The sequence below is a fragment of the Epinephelus moara genome, chromosome 9 (assembly GCF_006386435.1).
Source record: "Epinephelus moara isolate mb chromosome 9, YSFRI_EMoa_1.0, whole genome shotgun sequence".
NCBI lineage: Eukaryota > Metazoa > Chordata > Actinopteri > Perciformes > Serranidae > Epinephelus > Epinephelus moara.
The window spans coordinates 962,616-985,861 of NC_065514.1; the positions used below are offsets into that span (position 1 = coordinate 962,616).

Here is a 23,246-nt window from a genome sequence, read left to right on the forward strand (position 1 = left end):
TTTTGGCAAATGAAAAATTACTGTTTCAGTAATGGTTGTACGGCACGCTCTGAAATCAACTGCTTTGTCTTTGATTATAGTGCCCCCATTAGGTCAATAAATGTAATGCAAGGTTAGTTCTGTGTTCGAACCTTCCTCTCAGTCAGACATATATTACATACAGTATCAACACAAACACACAGTGGCTCATTTTACACACAAACTGCACATGCCCTGTTCACCCCTGAGCTGAAACAAGGGGACAAACAGGAAGAAAATCCTCCCAAATATTGCACAAAATGGCAAAAGTTGTTTATAAAACTGGCCAAAGTGAGGAGAAGCTATGATTCCACTCTATAAAAATGTATTTAAAACAAATATTCACCTTTTTTTTTGTTTTTAAAATGAAGCACTTGTGACTTATCACACATACAAAACCTTGTAAATACACTTCACAGGAGAATGGAAGAGCAACGACGGCCTGCTCTTTGGTTTGACAGATGGACGGATGCATGATGGGAAGCGACGGCAGCCTGTACAGCAAAGGGGTTGAGGAGAGACCAAACGCACAGAAGACAGTAAGTTGTAAAATCACAGCTGAGCCAAATCAGCTCTGGACCTCCTCAGCGGCAGGCCTTCACCTTTCTCAAGTCAATATTACAGTGAAACATCTTATGTGTGTCTATAGTGCACGAGGCCTCTTCGGGGTTATCTGTTGGCTAGCCTGCTCCTCTTCCTGCAGCGCAGAACGGAAAGACTTGACTTTATCTGAAAGAAGAGAGAATGTCACAGCACAGGTTACCAGAGGTGGAATGATAACAAGTACCCAAGTATTGCACTTATACAGAACATTTTAGGTACTTTACTATTTTCGTCTCATGCCAACTCCTACATCTACTGAACATCTCTGAGGAAATGATTGTACTTCTTACTCCACTGAAGTTAATTAGCTCCTAGTTACTTTACAAATTAAGAAACATAAGAAAATTACAAGTAATATTTCTGACGATCTTTTAGTTGTTTAGTCATTTTTAAAAGAGCAGTGTGTAGGATTTAGTAGCATATAGAGGCGAGGACTGCAGATTGCAACCAGCTGAAACTTCTCTTGTATGCTAAGTGTGAACTCCTGGTTAAGATTCCTTCAGTGTTCATCGTTCAGGAGGTTTTTAACGGGAGCTGCATTGTCTGCAGAGGTCTATTACTCTACAAAACAAATGGGCCTGGTGATTTAAATCAGTAACAACACTAAATAAAGCAGTTTCACGTGAAAAAAATGATAGTTATTGTGGTCATAGTAGGTTTTCTGATGCTGTTTGGGTCGTTGCTAAGGATGGGTATCTTTAAGATTTTAATAATACCACTACTCTTCCCGCTTCTAGTACTTTAATGGTATTCTTATCAGTTCTTTTGGGTTTTTTAAGAGAAACAAATGAAACAAAATACGAAAAGAAATAAAATTGCTTCATTTTCTGTGTATGTTAGAGCAGTATTTACAGCATACAACAACCTTTGGACCCTCACAACAGAGAAGGAAAAACTCCTCTCCCTCAAAAAACCCTTTAACAAGGAAAAAATGCTAGAAACCTCAGCAACCTGAATGAATTACTATTATAAACTATAACATACCTGACGTTGATGGGGTAACAGGAGATGAACTACAAGCTAGGCAGTTGAAAACGGTGCATTTCTCCACCTGCATGTGACGCACTTTCACTAGATGTTGTGAAAGATTGCTCGTGTTTCTGCCCTCACATCAACTCTTGTGAAGTATAACCACACTTTGGAGCGTTATGCTCTCTTTGCCGTTGTCACTGAGAGCAGGCTGGCCCCGCCCCTCGCACATGCAGCAGGCAGAGCTCTCTCCTCTGGGTTGAACAGCAAAAATGCATCAGTGACAAATGTCTTTATCTTACTGCAAATTAGAAACTGAGTTGGGGAGATATAATGTTTATGTAACCTAAATGAACAAGAAATATATCTCCTGAATTTCTCCAGAACTGTTAATGTCGGAACTTATCATTAGGCCCGTTTCCACCGCAGGAACTTTGGGGTAATTTTACGGGGCCGGGGCCGTTGGTGCGTGTCTCCACCGCAGGAACCACCCCCGAAGGACAGAGTTCCGGAACTTTTACAGGGGCTAAACAAGTCCCTGCCTTGGAGTAGGTACTCAGAACGGCCCCGAAAAACTCCTGGGTGGGGCTTGGGGTTTACTTGGTGCTGATTGGATATACTCAAGGCGGGACGTGACGTCAACAGAAAGCGGCAAAATAGCCGGCATTTTTAAAACTCAGCAGACGAGGAGTCACATTTTTAAAAGGAGTCGTAAGATTCTGCTTCTTCTTCTTTGTTTGTTTCTTTGCCGCGTCGCCCCGGTCAAAATGGTCGTGCAACGATTACGTCACATCCAGAGCCCGGTAACTTTACAGGAACCTTCCTCCTACTCCGCTCTCTCAGTGGAGACACGGCGGTTGAGAGGGCCGAGCGAGAGGACGTTCCTGTAAAGTTCCTGCCTCCCAAATCGTACCAGGAACTTCTTCAGTGGAAACGGGCCTACTACTGTCTTTAATAATCGGCCCAGGGACTGTTTAATACCAGTTTGTGGTACCCATCCCTAGTCTTTGTGTAGGGGCTGCTAACTACGGCGACTGGTTTTCAGGTGATTACACACTAAAGAAAACTTATTATATTTTATTCCATTTCTGCCAATATATCCCCCTAAATTCTACACACTGGACCTTCAAACAGAAATCCCAAATATTTCATGGTTCCAGCTTCGCAGATGTGAAGATCTGCTGCTTTTCCTCTTAATAATGTCAATAATTGTTATTTATTAGTAAGACTGATGGTCAGACAAAGTGAAGTAAAGGTGTAGCTCAAATGATTTTTCACCTCTCAGCTCAGTGAGGATGTCGATCTTCTGATCCAGGATTTGTTCTAGTTGAGTTGCGAAAGACTCGACATCGTAGTCCACCTCCTCCGTCATTTCCAAAAGCACCTTCTCATCTTCCAGCCAGCGGATCGACTCCTGTAAAGACAACACTGCAATTTAAACATCTCCTGTGTTGTTCCAACTTTATAATGTAAGACTGGAGACTCATAAAGAAAATGGAAACTAACATCAGCCTTAAGATTTAAACTAAAATGGACATTAGAATTGGTCCGCTTGAGGGAAATGGGCTGCGTGCATCTCATTTTGAAGGGCTGTTTTTCAGTAATAATTATTTGGGTTCATTTTTTGTGGCTGTGACCAGACAGTTTGGTATTCTCCCGAGCTTGAAATTCAATTTGTCTTTTTGTGTGTGTGGCATTTTGGTGTTAAATTGTATTGAAATTAAAAAATGCAGATTGGTGTTATTCTGTTGGAGACTGGGTCTGTAGATGTCTGCATACCAAGTCTGTTTGTGGTGCAGTCAAGGTAAAACTAAATACTTAAATTAGCAGCAGTTATGAAATAATGCTTAAATATATAAATTAAGAATTTTAATGAAATAATCTGCATTCTGTAGATGCATTCAGTGGCAGTTTAATATTAGGTATGTTTGATTCGTACCATGCCCGATTGCACCCCCTCTCCACTCCCCTGCTACTCAGCTCATTAGTAATGTTGTTCTGTATCTGGGTACAATGGCGTCATCATCTACATGACATTTAAGTCATGCTACAGTTTTAAAAAATGCAGCCACAGATGGACACTGCTGCCCTGGGGACTATCAGGTGAAGCAGCAAGGCAAAGCTCTGCTCCGGACTCGGACATGGATCAGCGTGCCATGCCCCAGTATGGTTCACACTGTTCACACTAATCAAATAAAGTGGACTTTGGCGTCAGGTGTACTCAGATCTGGGCCTGGGTCCCTGATGTGAAGGCCCCCGAAATGAGAAGTAAAAATCAACATTTGATGTGGTTAAAGCAGGATCACTGGGAGAACAGTCTGCACTGATCTATGAGTTCTCGGTTCGTTCAGCATCTGTCAGGATTCTTACACATTTTGATAAATGTATTTGCACACTGAAGGCTCAACTGTACCTGGAAAACGGCCCTGTGGTCCTCCAGAACCTGCTCCTCCATCTCCACCAGCTGAGAGACGGCCTCATGGAAAGTAAAGAGCTGTGGGGAAACCTCCTCCTCCTGCAGAGACAACAGCCATTTTTGCTTTCACATCAGTGACACTTACACATGCTCAGTCAGTGAGTATCTGTGTTTGTCTTACGTTCTGTTCACAGAGCAGCTTCAGATCGTCTCTCTGTGGAGAACTCCCGACTCCCCACTGAGCCTCCAGCACCTCCAGCTGGTTGATGTGTCCTCCCTGACGGATGTCCATCGCTGCTGCAGGGTCCACGGTAAGCTCCTTCACCCTGAAATAACAATACGACTGTTGTAACTACTGCTGAGGTGTCTGATGGAGCAAGACAGGTGGTTGTTGCATGCAACATGCAGATATGTTGCTGGTGACAATGCTCAGTACATGGAAACAAAAGACTCCATGCAGGTTTAGGAGAAATTAATCCTGTAGCTCTACGTGACTGTGGGAAACTTCTGAGTGGACAGGAAGCAACAAAAAGTGGTTGTTAATGGGTAGTGTGGGTGATGTCACAAGCCAGTATGGTGGGCGCTGTGGAGAGAAGTGATGAGAGATGAAGTAAATCGATCGTACTCATAAGTAGGGGAGAGCTCAGAGCGACTCCCTCCTCCCCCGCTCTGAGAGAAGGGAATATCTGAGGGACTGATCCCAAACTCCTTTACTCTGGAAACATGGCAGGAGAGAGAAACACAGAACCAAGAAGAAGACAAGAGAGGCTCATGTCATGTTGTGTAACCACTCTCACATTGACATCAGATTTTTGTATCACAGTACAGAACAGTCTGACGTACCTGTTGGCGTATCTCAGCGTGTTCAAGGTGTTTTCACATGACGCCATCCCAGGAGAGATGGTTGCAATCTGTGCAGGGAAACATCAAGAGAGTTAGATCCGTCCACAGGAGGTGCACTAAAACACGCAGCTCTGCTTCTGTCTTACCATGCATGTTCTGGAGTTCTCTCCGATGAAGGAGTCCCTCAGGACTTGGGTTAACTTGCTGGCTCTAAATGGAGTGTGAGGTTTGTTCCTGCCCAGCGCTCGAATACACTCCTGCAGACAGAGAGGAACACCATCAGTGGCTGAATAGAGGAACAAATTATAAATGCACAGCACATTAATATCAGAACAATAAGTCACTTAATTGTATTTTGAAGAAACATTTAAGATATTGTCTGGTTCCAGCTTCTCAAAAGTGAAGATTTGCTTTTTTCTCTGTTTTATATCGTATCAAATTAAATATCTTGTGGTTGTGGGGTCAGACTGTTGGTTGGACAAAACACCTGCAACTTGATGATGTCACCTTGGGCTATTTGAGTTGGTGTTTCCATTCCTTGGCACCATTTCTAGACATTTTACACATTAAACGATTGATCTAAAGATAACTGATGTATTATTTGAAATAAAGTAATTTGTTGCATCCTTGCTGCACATTAGAGGCTGCAGACGTCATTCTGTCTGCTGCAGTCAGATACTGTATCTGAAGGAAACCCTCAAACACGCAACATGTAGCTGTGAGTGATATAGATTTATAATAGTCATTGCTTTGGCCCTGTGTAGACGAATAGACCACTCTTACTGTGGTGGCCTTGACACACTGGGCTGACTGTTGGCCATCGGTGAGCGTCTGTAACCCTCGTCTTTGTGGTTTGTCCTGCACTAATGGCACTGGGCACTATGGCTGTTTTTCTTTTTTTAGCAGTTTCATAATGTCAAATCAACATGGGAACAGGCGGAGTTGCTGGTGAGAGAAATCATTCTGATTGGCAGTTCAGCTCAGTGCAGGAAAAGAGGAACTGAAGTGAGGAAAGTAAACAAACTGCTAAAGTCAAGAGGAAGTGAGATCAAAACAAGCTTGTTATATTAGGTAAAGTTAATTTTTAGCCCTTGAGCATAAATGGCAAGCGCACAGTGAATATCATTTGTTCTTTCAACATGGGGTTGTGTTGTTAATGGCTAACTGGCTAACTAGCATCTTTAATCCATCCAGCTGGTCTTCCAGTTTCCCTTTATGAATGATGACTACAGACTATAGCTGCCTGCTGGTGTGGAGAGATATTCCCTGTCTCAGAGAGCGTACATGCTCGTTGGCTGTAGTCTTTGCGGTGTGTTTAAGTGCAACTTTTTGGCAGAGACACGGGCAACACAAGGCGACGCAACAGTTGGCCTGCTTTGTCACTAGTTCTTTGATGTTGTTTTGGTGTGTCTGGGCCTTTGTAAATCTGCACAGTAACACTATAATGTAAGAGAGAATTTTACCTGCTTTTGCTAAGGAACAGGACCTATACATCCTGTTGAGTGTTGTTAGCATAGTCATTGATGCCTTGATGCTCGAAGGCTAAATGTTTTTACTGGACTTTAAGATTTTAAAAAGATAAAAACCACCAGCCTCTGCTCCCATGATAAAAAAGTAAATTCATCTTTGTTAAATCCTCGTATGCCAACAACAGACCAATTCAAGATCTCCAAACTCCATCTGCATTGTACTGCCGATTTCTTGAGTGCACACTGCAAACATTTATTTCCTGGCTGCGGTTATGGTTTTTCAAGCATTTTAGACTTTTGTTGTGTGATTTAATAAGTCTGATTTCATACCCAGACTGTGGAGGTCGGGCGTTAAATTAACAATATTCTAAACATGTCATAACCAGTCAGTGTGTTTACATGACATTAAAGAAAATTGATTTATTTTGTTAGTCCAACTGAAAGGGGGCATATCTCCACCTATCGTAGCGGAGTCGGACACACTTCGGTCAATAAATGGATTCTCCTCCCATGCTTGTGTACTGGGACAAGGACAGGAGTCCAGTTTAATGACTAATTAATGGTGTTTTGACCACGTACTGGTGTTTTGAGTCAGAGTAACTGCCACACCCCACAACCCAAACATCCCCTCTGACTCATCCTTTACAGTAAAGCCCCTGATGCACAGGATATCTTTAAGAACTCAGGAGGAGACCTTCAGTGCCAGCAGGCTCTTGTTGATCTCAGCTCCTTCGAGGCGAGTCTGACGGTCAGCGCTGGATGTGTCCGCTCCTCTCTCGTTACCCGCCAGATCAATAAGGGAGAACTTTCCATGCATCTTTCCCCGCCGACGGAGAATGATCTGGAAGACAGCGTGGCTCCGAGAAGAGTGAGCATTGGCCGAGGTCTGACCAGAAGTCCTGAAGGAAACACAGAGACAGACACATTAAGCTTATCCTCCAGGACCAGTATAAACTTTCCAGAACAAACTTCTGCTCTTGCTGCTGTTAAAACATTCATCTCCCACCTGCAGCTGTTTCCCACTTCGATGAGTTTGAGGACGTCCTCTGTGCACTTCACCTCCCTCTCCTGCAGCCCCACCACCTGCACCTGCTGCTTCCCATCCTCAAGGACACGTAACTTGGCTTTGCGGTTTAACAGGTCAAACACCTTTATGAAAACAGACACACAAACTGGTTCAGTGTTTCATCTGAAGTCATTACAGCTTTACTATCAAGGCTTCTGTAATGTTTCACACACAGTTGTGGGGATGAGTGAATGAATCTGCGCTGTAAGCCTGATCAAAGATTCATTTATTACTGCTGACACTGTCGGTTGTGACACACCCAAATCATCATTGTTGCAGAACTGGATTTTCTGACCAAAAAGTGCATACGCTGCAAAGACCTTGACAGCATGCGTCTAATTTACATCCTGTACAAGGTCAGTCAGGCTTTTAGTAAGCTGAAGTATTCCCAAATCATCTCTCCTCCCACACAGTCTCTGCCTCAACACCATCCTCTTAGGAGACCTCCGCAGCGCTCCTAAATATCAGCAGACACCAGTAATTTAGAAAATTAAGAAAATGCTTTCACTCTTGAACCATAAAGTACAACAAATCACAGTCAGAACTGATTTCCTGCCTTGAGATGCTTGTTGATAGGGACCATGAACATTTGCATCAACGTTTAAGAGGCAACACAAACTCAGTGCTCTTCTTGAATAAAGTCATTACTAATCTCGTGTTTAATGACACTTACCTTGCCGCTGTAAATCTCAAAGAACGTAGCAAAGATTTGGAGATCCATCTTCTTGTAATTTGGCTTTTTTATCATGAGAAAGACGTCTCTGGCTGCACAAAGACAGAAAGAAGAGAGTCTTGAGTTCAGTCAGATGCAGTAACCAGCAGTGGAGATAGAGAGGTGCTGTATGGGAGGAACTAACCGGACAGTGCATAGATCCCTTTAGAGCAGTCCTGGTTCTTTCCTGAAAAGTCGCCTCCCATCGTCTATAAAAGCAGACATGAGTTAAAACAGGATAAGTGCACCTAAACATAAACTGGTTTAAAATCAGAGTACTCACATGTGTTTTTCCACTTCCAGTTTGTCCATATGCAAAGCAGGTCGCCATCCCACGCTCAAAAATGGTTTCAACCAGCGGCTGAGCTGTGAACCTGAGAGCAGAGGCGAGATTACTAGCAAGCAGAAAGTGTTCAAATTTAAATAAATAATTCTCAAATAATCACATGAATAATTTACAGTGTTCAGTGTTTCCCCTTTGGATTTTTTTCCAACATCGGTGCTGAATTGCAAAAGTTTTGTTCTCTGCAGCTGGATAATTGTATAATTGCCTAGAGTTGGTTGGTGTTCTCACGGCAGCATTTACAAGAGGACCAGATCAAATGCCTTGTGTGAGAAAGCTGCTCTTGATTGGTCAGAATTTCCATGTGGGAAAAATCCAGGAAGTAAAGCAAACGTTGAAGAAGAGTACACTTGCAAGATAAATGTGACACTTTCTAATGTCACAATGGAGGGACAACTACGCAGGTTGATTTTAGCGCTGCTCATCGTGGACTATATTGCTGTCATTGTTCATTTTAGTCAAACCATACAGTTTGAAAACGAGGCGCGGCTCCAACTAGAAAACAATGTTTTGATGCATTGGATGTGCTGAATGTGCATATTAAGGCAGTACAGGAGGAGGTGCACATTAATAATCCTCCAGGACTGTAACATGCTCATGTTTAACCCAAACAATGTGTCATGTGACTGCAGTTGCTTCACATCCAGGTCAGAACACCTTCTCACCACAAACCAACCGCACCAGAGTTCCTTTGGAACCGGACTGAGACCACCTCTTCAAGAAGGTCTCGGTCCGGTTGTTTTGGTGCACACCTGAGTGTGATTGCTGTGTTCACACCTGCCCAAACGAACCACACTGAGGGGGCAAATGAACTTGAGTTTGATTGAACTGAACCAAACAGGGCAGGTGTGAAAGCACCCTGACACTGCTTGTAAAAACAAATGGCTGTTAACATCAAAACTAGTTCTGTCACAGCTACTTTTGTTTGACAATATGTCCAGGAATCATTGCAATAAACAATATTATTGTCACTTTAGAGAGGCTTAGCGCAGCACTGCCGTTACCTCCATAATTTAGCCGGTGTGTTGCTGAAGATGTGCAGCCCCGGAGTCGGGCAGTTTACTTGTGGATTAACCGAGTAGAGGATGAAGTTGTTGAAAGGTAAAACTACAAACGACATTTTTTGGCTCGTTGCAGCCTTTAGAGAAGCTTTCAGTGTGGTGTGTGCGTGGGGAGTGAGGAGAGAGACAGTTGGTCTCATCATGAAATGTTAGTAAATCTGCAAAAAAAACAACAACTTGGGACTAAAAACCTACGCCGGATTCTCTCCTGATTGAAAACTGTAATTTCCAATAATGACAAGCAGCATTTACGTGCAATATCTTATTTACACAAGCACTACGAGCAGTCAGAAGCAGATGGACATCAAGTCAGCAGTGAACCAGTGTTAGCTACAGTTGTGCGAGACTGCGAGACCAGTGAATTTATTTTAGCGGTGCAAAGAGAAACTGTGTCATCTGATCGTCTCTTCTGATCGGCCTTCAGACTATTTAGAACAGATATCAGACAACAGCACTCGATCAGAGCACCCTTATCTGCAGCTGTTCAATTTGTGATCCTTGCTCGTCTCTGACTCTGGCTGCGGAAAGTAGAGATAATGAATTAACTGTGTATGGGGAGATTTTTAAATACCGAAGCAGCGGCGCTAATCATTTAGCAGTGGCACAGCAGCTGCTGATTACATAAAGGGGAAACACTGGAGCTGTGATGCAAAACAGAGTTTTATAGGACTTCATTGTTATTTTATAAAATATGAAATTTTATTCAAAATTGATTCATAATGTCAGATTTTATTTTCATATTGTTCCACAGAAAAACCCATTACCTGTAAACCATTTCATTGGTGGAGTTCTCATCGAAGGCGTAGTCGAATCGGAAAGTTTGGTTCTCCAGGTAGCGAGTCAGATCCACCTTCTGCTTGGGCTCGTGGACCATCACCACGTCCTTACTGGGAATGGTGATCACATCCAAATCCTTCATCGACAGCTCTACAGAGACATGGACAGAGACTTAGAGCTCCTATTGTTTGTTCACTACTGCAGAGAAAACCGCAGTTACAGAGACATGAGGTGAATTTTGTTTCATCCTTGTCTGAGGACACCCACCACCCTGTACAAAGCTACTCTCACCTTTTTTATTGAGAGGACGTGCACGCACACACACACATATCCTGTGCTCCTCGATCTGAAACATCAGAAGGTACAGATGAATCTTACTTTGCATCATTTCTCAGTCATGCAGGCCTCTATTGTACTAGATATTATACTGCAGACACTGTAAAGAGCCTCTGATAAGACATTTAACCCTTTTTATTTCTCCACAAGTAGGTTTAAAGTTGGAATATAAAGTTTATTACATATTGTTTGCAGTGAGTGACTATTAAAGCCCTGATGTGTTTTAATAAATCTTCTAGATGTCTTGTGCATCATTCTCTATGTTCACAGGATTCACCCTGACACGTGGTATATTTGGAAATGTTGGGATCTCAAATTACATTTACAATAAAGTTACGTAAGTTTAATGTTTGATTATGCAGCACAAGATTGTAGTGATTAGAGTTTAGGGGGCAACAACAAATCCATTTATTGAGCCAAGTATGTGCGACTCCTCTACGATAGGTGGAGATATGCCCCCTTTCAGCTTGTTAGTATTGGACCTTTTTCCTGTTGACCTATTACGTCACAGACCAAACAATGGACAAACAAGTTAGCTACGGTTAGCTAGCTGCTAACTGGTACCATGGTGGACAACTTTACAGCTCTGTACATTTGGTCCGTCCAAAAAGTCACGGCTCTGGATGTAGATTTCTCCATGTTGTTACCGGCTTCTTCTTCTCTTACACATTTAATGCTATTGGACTTCAGGGTCAAAGCCCGGGGCGGAAACTGTGGAGCATGCTCAGAGCGCCTCGGCCAGATTGGTTTGATTGACTGTATACATGCAGGAGGAATTTGACGATGTGTTAGTCTGATTTTGAGAAATCCGATTTAGTGTGATTTTAGTTAGACTAACGTGTTTTGAAAGTCTGGTTTTAGTCGACACAATAATCGATTTTCTCTAATTTAAAGAGACACTTGTTTTAACAGTTTACTGTGTCACTGAGCCTTTCTGGGAGATTTTCAGTATGTTACACGAAGTACAGAAACACAGCTCTAAACCAGACTCACCAGATCATTACTGGTTAAAGGCCTGTAGTCCAGACTGGCTCTGAAGTCTCTGATCATACACATGATTTCATAGTTTGGTAAATTCACATCCACCTCCTGAAAGTGAACAAAAAACAAAAGTATCACATCAAATGAAACAACTTTGTATATTTTACATATCCATATGGGTACAGCAGAGAAGATTACATGCGTTTATTCTAATGCAAATTTTAAAAAACATTCTCTATTTGGAAATTGTGTTGTAATATTTACATTGTGCCTTAAACTTTTCAAGAGACCTGAACCTGGCCTGAGACCAGACGCTATGTTTTTGCTTAACGTCATACATTTCTAATCAGTTAAGATCACGTTAAGTACATTACATTTTTGGGTTGTTCGTACTTGCGTCCATCTGTCCCATCTGAGTGAACACAATATCTCAAGAACGCCTGAAGGAAATTTCTTCAGATTTGGCACAAACGTCCACTTTGACTAAACAATGAACTAATTCGATTTTGGTGGTCAAAGTCAGCTATTAACCAGACACTGTGTGTATACTGTACATGTATATAGTGTGTGTGTTTGTGTATATAGTATATGTGTGTGTGTGTGTGTGTGTGTGTGTGTTTGCTCCTCACTTGTGCTCTCTTCTCTCTGAGCTCTTGTTGCTGAAGTCGCCTCTTCTCGCGTTTCTCCTGCAGTTTCTCCACTTCCTTCACACAGTTGGATTTCCTCCGTGCTGCAAAGGAGGGAAAATAATAATAATCTAAATAATTACAGGTAACAACCAAAAATATTTTCCTAAAGCATCGGAGCATTTCTTACATCACTGTTATCAATAGTTTTTGGAAAACAGTGATAGTCTGTGGCATGGAGGAAGAACATATCAGGCTTTAGGGTGCATTAGCATTAATAGTTTATGGGATATACATGGCCTTTATCAGGGTCAATTCTTAGATCGCGGACAGATTTGACGATTGGTTTAGCTGCCCTTTTTGGTTCGGTTCAATCACACTCAAGTTCATTTGCCCCCTTAGTGCGGTTCGTTTGGGCAGGTGTGAACACAGCAATCACACTCAGGTGTGCACCAAAATAACCGGACTGAGACCTTCTTGAAGAGGTGGTCTCAGTCTGGTTCCAAAGGAACTCTGGTGCGGTTGGTTTGTGGTGAGAAGGTGTTCCGACCTGGATGTGAAGCAACTGCAGTCACATGACACATTGTTTGGGTTAAACATGAGCATGTTACAGTCCTGGAGGATTATTAATGTGCACCTCCTCCTGTACTGCCTTAATATGCACATTCAGCACATCCAATGCATCAAAACATTGTTTTCTAGTTGGAGCCGCGCCTCGTTTTCAAACTGTATGGCTTGACTAAAATGAACAATGACAGCAATATAGTCCACGATGAGCAGCGCTAAAATCAACCTGCGTAGTTGTCCCTCCATTGTGACATTAGAAAGTGTCACATTTATCTTGCAAGTGTACTCTTCTTCAACGTTTGCTTTACTTCCTGGATTTTTCCCACATGGAAATTCTGACCAATCAAGAGCAGCTTTCTCACACAAGGCATTTGATCTGGTCCTCTTGTAAATGCTGCCGTGAGAACACCAACCAGCTCTAGGCAATTATACAACTTTAGAACAACATGAATCCCTGATTCAGACCAAAGGAGACCACTCTAGGACTGACAGCAGCCTAATATCATATATCTGCTGTCATAAAATCTTGTGTGTAGTTCGTTTTCTTTCACACCACAAACGAACCTCACCAGTGTCCGTTTTGAAGCAGACCGAGACCCACCTTTTTGGTTTTGGTTTGCGGTTGTTGGGTCAGCACCAGGGTTCGATTGACAGCTTTAACACCAGCCCAAAAGAACCACACTAACCGTGCAGACGACCCAAGTCAGTTTTAACCTGACCAAATAGGTTAGGTGTGAGAGCACCCTTAGATAGGATAAGATTTTCATCTTATCCCTGAATGTAAATCTGCAGCTCTCCACATGTCACGTCAGTTTGAGTGTTACATCTGAAGATTTTATTTCCATGGTGGTGAACATTTATAAATTCATGGTAATTCCAACAGCCACAGCTGAAAACCAAAACAAGTGCTGTAGTATGAGTCCAAGTCCAGAAGCCAAGCCAGTGAGCGACTGTGAAAGAGCCTTTGAGGCTCTCACAGCTGTGTTGGAGCATGACATCACTGGTTGTGGCCTCTGCAACGTTACCCTGCACCAGAAAATAACAACACATACTGGGTGTTGGACACTACCTTTAAGTTCATCAGAGATTATAAAACTGAGGTGTGTGGACTTGAACAACCTCTAAAATGTCTGATCCAGATGGAGAGGCAGTGTGTTACCGTTCTGCTGCTGTAGCATCGACTGGTTTAGTGCAGTCGGGGGAGCGATGGCTGGGGGAGGTGGCTCTGCAGCTTGGCTGTGCTGGCTGGGACGGGCCCGGGTGGTTCCCACTGCTGCAGCTGAGGAGCACACAGACAGTCCAAGATAATACTCATGCATGTGTGCAAAATGATTAAACAAACAGACAGACTTATTTTTCAACTTTACTGGTATCTACTCATGCAATCAGTCAGTCAGTTCTTTAATACTTTAAGCAAAATGGGGGAAAAATTGCTCATTTCACTTTCTTAAATGTGAATATTTTATGTTGGTTTTAATCCTCTTTGAGAGTGAAGTGAAGCTATTTGGGTTGTACTCAGACAAAACAAGACGTTAAGCATCCCCCTGGGCTCTGTAAAGTCATGATGGACATTTGTTTTATTACTATTTGACATTTTATGACCAAATGTTAAATCAAAAAACGATAATGAACATTTACTGAAGAGACAATCCCTGTGAAAGGTGTTTACAGTGAGATCTGTGCATAATCCAGAGTAACAAAGACATTGTTTCTAGAAGGATGTGTTCGTAGTTTTTTAAAGCTTTGAGCATTAAAAATGAAAATTCATTCAACTCTCTGTACTGTGTTGGTGCATACAGTTTCAAAGATAGAGGATAGGTGTTTCAGGGACAAGAACCGTGTTGATGAGACAGTCTGAGCCTCAGTAATGTCAAAAAGTCTTGAAAGTACAAATGAAAACAGATAAATAATAATCGTGTATTACTTCTATTCGGGGAGTATTCATGCTCTTACTTTTTGAACTACAGTTACCATAGTGTGAGGGATGTAAACAGGAAGTATAATGTCAACATGAGCTGTGTCTCAGTTTGAAGACCTAATGTGTCACATCAGCGCGACCAAGGTCGTCCCATTTCGAAGGCTCCTTCAAATGCGGCAGAGAAATGCAGCCATCTCTCCCAGAATCTGGAGGATGCAACTGATGAATCCTTCGTGCCCCAGCCTATCCCAAGATGCATTGCGTGTTAGTGACAATTGGGTTGTTTTCATCATGGCGTCTGACACACCAGCGGCGGCAGTGACACCAGATTACGCTTTTGAATTTGAATTTTAAATACTGGGTTTCAATTCACTCGAAGAACCAACAATTCAAATGTGATTAAACACAAATAACAGACTAACGTACGTGACGTTAGTGATGCTAACCGACATTGCAAGTTAGCTTCTCTTGTCAAGCGCAGCTGGTTGCTAAGTAACAGCAACGCTGACGGGTCGGGGCGAGAACAACTGGTGATGCAACCAGGAAACCGTCCCATTTCGGAGAACATTCGGTTTGGCTGATGCGGCCTTTAAAGGACGTGGCCGACAAAGACCGTGAAGGCTGCGTCCTTTAAAGCCTCGAGACACAGCTGTGGAGTCAGTCAGGTTGCTATGGGCTACAGCTTTAGCTTACATTTGTTGATATTTTGAAAATTGGCACTATCTCGTATGCTGATTTATCTATTAACAGTTTCTGTTTGCAATGTGCCCATGGATGTGTTCTGAAGTCAGAAGGAGCGTATTTATTCTATGACCTTTAGGCGGATTTATCAACATAAATTTGCGTTGGACGTCAGAGATTATGATGTCCTCAGAAAGTTTAAGTCACACTGACTCTAAGACTCTCAGAGAAAGAGTGTGATTTTTGACACATTGCATCACTTAAGGGTTTTAAAGCACCGCACAGTGACTGCCTTCACCTCTTAATTCAATCAAACCTACCTCTGTTCTCTCGTGGAGCATTCTCAGCCTTAGGTATTGATGTAATCCGTTTAGTCTGATCATAAAAAAAAGACACAACCATAAACATTAACAGAACTGCACTAGACACTGACCTTCAACAGTGGGTATGTGTCACATTTTTGGAGCAGTTTGCACAAATCTAATTGGCTGATCTCAACACACAGTTCAAGATAAGTCTAGCTGAGTCAATTTTTATGTAACAAAAAAAAAAGCATTTGTGAAAAGCACCTGTTAATGACAGCAGCTAGATTTACACTGCCAGACTTACTCAAGCTACATCTGTGACAGTAAGGTGTGAGACATTTGAAAAACCTGTCTCCTCCTTAATATAGTGGTGCTTATGATTATTACTCTGCAAGAAGATACGCATCTGTATAGAGCTCAGTAGTTTGGAGCCTCATATGAAAAACAAATTGCAATTAAGTCCCATTTCTAGTTGTGTCACACCAAGTTTGAAACACCAATTATCTGTTAATCACTAAAACTGTGTTCTCTTTAAATCAGGTGTAGTGTAAGTGAACAAAGGGATTGATAATGATGGGAGCAGACCTTGGGGAGTTTGCTGGTTTTGGCAACACTGGAGGGAGGAAGAGGAGCCTCAGGGCTCTGTGGTATCTCCTCATCAGGAGCAACATCTGGATTCAGAGCAAAGACGCTCTCCAGATCGATCTGAGAAAGACACAAGACAGAGATTATTATTTTTATAACCTTTATTTAATCAGACAGTCTCACTGAGATCAAGATCTAGTGTAGATAGAGTCTAAAGTGCTGTCTCCATCATATGTCCTGTAGCTTGCTTCATATGTTTAGATAAGAATGGTAGTTTATTTAAAAAAGATCCAATGTCTTTGTTAATTTATTATTTGTGTATTCTGGCAACCTTTAAATGAACACCATTTCCCATAAACCCTACATATTCACAGGCTGAAGGTCTTGGCTCGACAGAGGAGGCGAGTCGATGAGCGAGTCGAGCGTCTGTGGTTAGTTCTGACATGAGCGGAGATTACAACCAAAAAGTTTAAATATTGCTCTAGGAGAGAGGGTTGGTGAGTTGCTGTGTTTGTAGTTTTTCCTGGGAGTTGTAGTTTTTTGTCTGTGCTCATCAAGTTTAACTTTGTTTGGATCATGGTGGTTTCAACTTTTTTCCAGCTGACCTCAAACGTTGTTAGACGTTGATATTTAGATGAACTAAGGTTGTGACCGAAATTCAATGTCAAGACAACGTCTAATACCAACAACAATTTGTCGTAGAACACTAACGACAAATGACGTTGAGATTTTGTTGGTTTTGAGTTGTGTTAAGTAACCAAAATGTAACGTCTTCCAAACATCTCATGCCAGCGTCACCTTGATGTAGAATAATGACAAGAACAAAACCCAACGTCTGCAGAAACGTCCAGACATTGTGACTGTTGACCTGTTGCACACTTTGGTATGTTTTTAACTCGCACGTCAGTTTTTATTTGGGACAGTTTCATTTGCACTACTTGCTGATATTTTATTTGCACTTTCTACACTACAGTTTTATTGCACTTTTAAGTATTATCTCCTGGGCTAGTGTTACCTGTTACGACAAAGTTAATGTATTTATTTCGCCCAGTAGTCCTGATTGTACAATCACGTTATTCAAATCTGCGTCTTGCTGTGCTACACGGTTGTCTACTGTGCGTCTTGATTGTATATGATGGTTGTATCTGCTATGCAGCTATGTCACACTATGTGCCCAAACAAATTTCCCGTCTGGTACAATAAAGTTTATCTTATCCTATCTTACATTAAATTCTAACGTCGTTAGTCATTTAAAATATCGTCAACCGATTTTGTTTCCAACCAAGATTTAATGTCTTTTAAATATAATATAGTCCAATGTCTTCATGACGCCACATTGACGTCCAGTGCTAGCTGGGAGAAACTGCTGTAGTGGGGTTAATTTGTCTTAGAGTATGTAAAGTAAACTCCATGAACACGCCTTATTTTTCATATAGACAAATGAAAGACAAGCTGAATGAGAGATTGCATTGAGTTACAGAAGCTAAACAGGAAGTGATGTCATGACTTCAACTCTCAACAGACGTAGAGATGGAATAGAGAAGCATATCCACCTTGTTCCTAGCCCCCATGATACCTTGCGTGAATTATGGGCGCAACTTCCTCTGTTGAACCAAAAGCGGCGATTTCCAATGGCAACAGTTTGTTTACAGAACTCTATTCTTCTCTCCAAGAGCTACTGGGAAATAAAACGTGGAACACACCACCTATTATAGCTCAAACAGGATCATGTGATCACACCTCTGCCATCTCTGACAGCCATCTCAAAGCAACCGAGCACGCTAGCAATTAGCTCGTCTTGCTCCGTTAAAATACTGTTAACTTTAACATGTCCCGAGCTAGCTTAAGGAAACATCTGCTCCTTCTAAAGATGATTTATGATTTCTGATGACTTATTAAGAGACACTAACACATAATCCAGTATTAACTGTAGCTCCATGTAAAGTGAATGAATGTGATGTTTCCCAGCTAATCCTCCGCTCGTCTGCGTTAAAGCTCCAGTAGGCAACATTGTTTTGGTATAATTGAGTAAAAATTTTATAATATCCTCTAAGAATAATGTAAATCAAGTGGTCTGAGACAAACAATAGGTTTCTGCACCTCACCATGGCTCTGTGTTCAGCCTCTAAAGAATCAGTATCGTGCTGATGTGCATCAACCTATCAAAGGTCAGCTCAGACCACTGCGTTTCTATTGGCTGTTCTACTGCATATGCGCGTTTCCCTGCCGCCGGCAGAAGGGAAGCAAGCGGCAATGGCGAACAGTGCACCAGGTAAAATAGCTATTCCAGCATTGGCTACAACTGCCTACACGGCTAAACAACCCAAAAAAAGGAAGACAGAACTCAGTTCCCCGGAGCCCCGGAGGGAGGGGAAGGGTGAGGTGGGGCCGGGCCCGGCCGGAGGGCGCGAGGGTCGGCCGTGGGAGCGGAGCCGGGGGCTCTCCGCGGAGAGGGAGAGCCGAGCCTCGGGAGTATGTGCGGGGCAGGCTGCTGCGCGGTGAGGGAGAGCTGAGCCTCGGGAGTATGTGCGGGGCAGGCTGCTGCGCGGTGAGGGAGAGCTGAGCCTCGGGAGTATGTGCGGGGCAGGCTGCTGCGCGGTGAGGGAGAGCTGAGCCTCGGGAGTATGTGCGGGGCAGGCTGCTGCGCGGTGAGGGAGAGCCGAGCCTCGGGAGTATGTGCGGGGCAGGCTGCTGCGCGGTGAGGGAGAGCTGAGGCTCGGGAGTATGTGCGGGGCAGGCTGCTGCGCGGTGAGGGAGAGCTGAGGCTCGGGAGTATGTGCGGGGCCGCGAGGGAGGGATGGGGAGGGCTGCTGCGCAGAGAGGGACAGCCAAGGCTCCCAGAGAGGGAGAAATAGAACCAAGTAGGATAAAATACTCGCCTGCTCGTCTGGTAGGAGGGGCTCAGGGCGGAGACGAACGAAACCTAACTCAGATGAGACTCAAAAATCAACTGTTTTCAGGCTTTCTACCTACTGCAGCTTTAACGTCTGATTTATTCAAAACTGTTCTAAGTGAAACATGAAGCTGAATTTAGCAGCAGACTTCAGTTATAGTAATATAAAGTAGGAGTAAAAGAAATACTTTATATGATATAAAGGAAGTACAGTAAATCAGTGACACATTCTCAGCCCTGATAACTAAATACATATTTCACAGTTTATTTTCTAACGTAGGTTGAGACTGAAGTCAGACAGAGATATCATGTACTGACGCTGAGTGACGCACCTGTCAGTCTACGTGTCATTCTCTTCTGCTAACTCTGATTTAAACTCTTGTGGTTCTATTTCTCATATCAACGGTAACCATGGCAACAGGAACAATCCCTTTTTGTTCTGGTCACATGTTCAACACACAGTTGCTGAAGACTAAGATGTAGCTCAGACTGGTTGTTAGTCATTACAGACACAGACAGTGCAACAGGTGCCAGAGCTCCGCAGAGACATTTTAGAAAATGCAAAGTTAACATTAGTTAAATATTTATTAAGAAATAACTCAGTATTTGATGAACTGAAGGCAAATGACTTTGGAAAAGAACCAGCGTTGGTGGTTAGCCACCAGGAGTAGCCACTGGGACTAACCACAGACAGTCTATGGGACTAACTAGCTTACTGCTACTTCCTCTATCTCACAGGAAGTTGCGCACATAATCATTTCTACAGTCGTGCCTTCAGGAAGAAGGTGGATACAGAGATCATCTAAACATGTTCAAAATTATAAGTTATCCAATTTCAAGATTTAATGGTGCAAAGTATTGGAAGGAAGTCTTCACATGTTCAGTATTAACTCCTCATTAACTATAGTTCGTAGACATTTACAAACAAAATTGATAGTGTGTAGTTCACCTCTTGCTACTCGTGAGTGTCTCTCATACACTGCTGTTCAAAAGTGTGTTATCACCTATTATATTGATTTCTCTTTCTTTCAGTAAAGTTGATTTTAACAAAGATAAAAACAGTATTATTAACATTTGAAATAGTTCTGGCTCCAAAAGAAGACGAATGAAATTAATCAAACTTCTCTTCTGTCGATGGCCCCGCAGTGTTGCATGACTGAGAACACTTTATCCAGGAAGAGGAAGGTTATTTAAGTGTGGGAGTGGCCTATTTGAATCCCTTTTGTTTGAGGCCATGCTGCAAGGTGAGCTTATATTGTAGTTATGCTATGTAGCGTGTGAAATAGAGTGTGGTGAATGTGCTAGGAAAGGTAGTATCAGCACTGTCTCTACCTGGAGCTCGCATGTACGGAGCCTGGGTTTGGTTGAAGGTGGCAGTGCTGTTTGGGCTGAGAAAGCCATGTGTAAGTAAGGTAAAAGAGGTTATTGGGTTGGTGTGGGGAGCAGTGAGACCTGGCATTAGGGGAGTGTCTCTGGGACGCCAGAGATCACTGTCTAGCCTCCTGGAGGTGTCGTGGGACCAACTAGACGAAACACTGGTGAAAGGAGGTTCCCACCTGATGACCCCAAAGACATGTTAGTTGTCACTGCTCACTGGTCTGTATAGTTAAGCCTTGCCATAATAGCTTATCATAGGGCTTAGGAGGTTATTAACTGAGTGCTGATCCTTTCTCTAGAGCACAAACTTCTTGTGTTTATTTGAACTATGAACTTGAATTTCCGGTCCCAAAAAACACCATTATTGAATGACAATGGTGCAACCGCGCTCTAAATATTGATTAGGTCCATTTGTCTTTGGGCCTCTGCAGTCGACTCAGCGGTTAGATTGAAGAAGCTTAAACTGTGATTTGTCAGCACAAAATATGTTGAGCTGAGATTCCAGCAGCGCTAACTCTAGACTAACCTAAGAATAGCTTTGCCAAAGCAACATGTTGCCTCTTAATTCCAGGTTGTCAGAGGCGTTATTGTGCACTTGACACTGAAACAGGATCCTGTTTAACTCTGCACACATTTTGATGCTGAACTTCCAGTTTCACTGCTGATTTCCTGTAATCTTTCTTAACTGTTGCTCAGACGGATCTTTGTCTCTTTCAGACGTCACACACACAAAGCTAACCCTTCATGCAGAGACCATTAAAACATCTAGAGTATCCTCTCAGACATCTGACTGGACCCAGTTGATCTGTATTTCTTATAAAACAGTATTAATGTGTTTAAATGCAAGACAAATTATTTTCCAGACACTGAACAAAGAATTTCCTAAGAGCATTTTCAGAGGACATAATACAAGAAGTTAAGTGTCAGGAGAGCTACACACCTCTTTCCCTTTGGTGTCTCCATTCTCGATCCACTCCACTGTCACACTGTCATTGTCCTCGTGCAGTGATGTGACCATCGCCTGGTGTATTCGTCCTGCAGTGAGAGAGGACGTAAAGAGATGCTTGGGCCTGCTCACTGCTGCATGGGACTGTATGAATGCTGCTTTAGCCTTGAAATCACAGGATCCAGACTCTAACACACCCAGTGAGCCATGAGCTGGATATATATCTAACTGAATATATCATTTTCAGGTCATTTTGTGTAATAAAATAATGTAAAATCTGACATTTTGGGTTCCTGCAGACAGTAAAATAAGGATACAGAGATGCTAATGGGTGTGGCTCATGATGGATGGTGATAAGACTTTGCTCCTGTCATTCATAACTTCAACAGCTGCATTTCCTGCCTGTTAATTGGACTCTAAGCAGCCTTATGTGGTGAAAATGAATGATTTAAAGCAGGTTATCTGAGTGGCAGTGAGAGGGGGGAGAGGCCCCATGCATGCAGCCCTCCATCAGCCCAGGATTCACAGGCCACTGCTGGGTGATGCAGTGGAGATTGTATCGTGCAGGCTGGAGGGGTTCAGCCGTGGTGCAGAGGAGCCACAGCTAAGGCAGGTGTCGTTATATCATGGCCGGACAGAGGCACAGGTGGACGGACCCGCCCGCTCCTGCAGCCCGCTCCTTCAGCTGCCGGCCGGCTGGTGTGTCACTGACAGCAGCGTGACATTAACCAACGTGCGTGTGTGTGTGTGTGTGTGTGTGTGTGTGTGTGTGTGTGTGTGTGTGTGTGTGTGTGTGTGTGTGCAGCTAGCTACGTACCGTCGCTCCGTTTTATCTCCACGTAAATGCCCACGAAGATCTTCCCGAATATACCGGACATCTCTCCTCGCGTGGGTTTTTTGTGTATGTGTGTGTGTGTGCGGGTGTGTGCCGTCTCAAGTTGTGTGCTGCTGCAGAAACTGAGGTCACTAGCGGTCAGTCATAGGAGAGGCAGGAGGAGAGGAGAGGGAGCTGCTGCGCATGCGCGGATGATGAAGTAAGAAGCATCTTCTGTAGTGACAGAGGTGGAGGAAGTAAAAGTACTAATACCGTAATGTAAAAATACTCTGTTACAAGTAAAAGTCCTGCATTCACAATCCTCCTTCAGTAAAAAAAAAAAAAATACTTAAAGTACCAGAAGTAAAAGTACTCATCACTCAGAATGTCCCATTTCACTGTAATGTATATAATGTAACTGGATATTAATTATTGATGCGTTAATGCGTTCATCATTTAATGTTGCAGCTGGGAAACATGGAGCTAATTTTAACTACTTTTTATATTGCTGGGTATTTTTGTCTTAATACATCATAATGTATCAGTTGATTTACAATTTGTATTAATTACCTCAACCTGAAAATGTAACTAAAACTTTTTAATAAATATAGTAGAGTGAAAATTACAGTAATCCTCTGAGATGTAATGTAATATAAGTATAAAGGCCTGGATGATACCATTTTCTGAGACAGAGAGCTTTTGGCTGGCGTCACACCATCACTTGACAAATAAAAAAGGCGCTGTTGTTCTGAGTAATTTATTTATTTTTCTGTTTTCTGGGGTATTTTTTGTCTTTTTTGTGGTAATTTTTTCGAGATACTTCAAAATCTCGCAAGAAGCTCCCACCTGGCACCATCGCTCAATGTAACAGGTTAGGTTAGTAACAGGTTGTAACAACGTTACCTGACAACTGAAATCATGCCCATACACGTTTGTCAGC

At 42.7% G+C, this 23,246-nt stretch overlaps 2 protein-coding genes across 3 annotated transcripts in view; one reads left to right on the forward strand and one right to left on the reverse strand.

The window, feature by feature from the left end:
- Positions 1 to 22,608, reverse strand: LOC126395750 (kinesin-like protein KIF2A). 2 transcript variants are annotated; one of them, XM_050053450.1, is made up of 21 exons: positions 22,310 to 22,608; positions 21,487 to 21,581; positions 16,277 to 16,396; positions 15,707 to 15,761; positions 13,947 to 14,066; positions 12,224 to 12,324; positions 11,607 to 11,702; positions 10,569 to 10,623; positions 10,265 to 10,427; positions 8,380 to 8,470; positions 8,242 to 8,305; positions 8,058 to 8,149; positions 7,325 to 7,467; positions 7,013 to 7,217; positions 4,996 to 5,106; positions 4,850 to 4,917; positions 4,632 to 4,721; positions 4,188 to 4,332; positions 4,004 to 4,105; positions 2,869 to 3,004; positions 1 to 747 (listed from the first exon to the last, which is right to left on the reverse strand). In XM_050053450.1, exons 1-21 carry the CDS (start codon positions 22,368 to 22,370, stop codon positions 662 to 664), a joined length of 2,199 nt encoding a protein of 732 aa, XP_049909407.1. In that variant the 5' UTR covers positions 22,371 to 22,608; the 3' UTR covers positions 1 to 661. The 2 variants fall into 2 exon arrangements, with proteins under 2 accessions (XP_049909407.1, XP_049909408.1); XM_050053451.1 differs by lacking the exon at positions 4,632 to 4,721.
- Positions 1 to 23,246, forward strand: part of cops4 (COP9 constitutive photomorphogenic homolog subunit 4 (Arabidopsis)) — a 520,559-nt gene that overhangs the window by 204,628 nt on the left and 292,685 nt on the right. The gene's annotated exons all lie outside the window — the stretch shown is intronic.

Bases quoted from the DNA above. Each gene is read 5' to 3' on its own strand.
- LOC126395750 (XM_050053450.1), bottom strand. From the start codon at position 22,370: ATGTCCGGTATATTCGGGAAGATCTTCGTGGGCATTTACGTGGAGATA. The intron at 8,306-8,379 runs GTGAGTACTCTG...CTGCTTTTATAG, and splicing joins CTGGAAGTGGAAAAACACAT to ACGATGGGAGGCGACTTTTC. The intron at 7,218-7,324 runs GTGGGAGATGAA...TGTTTCCTTCAG, and splicing joins GAAGTGGGAAACAGCTGCAG to GACTTCTGGTCAGACCTCGG.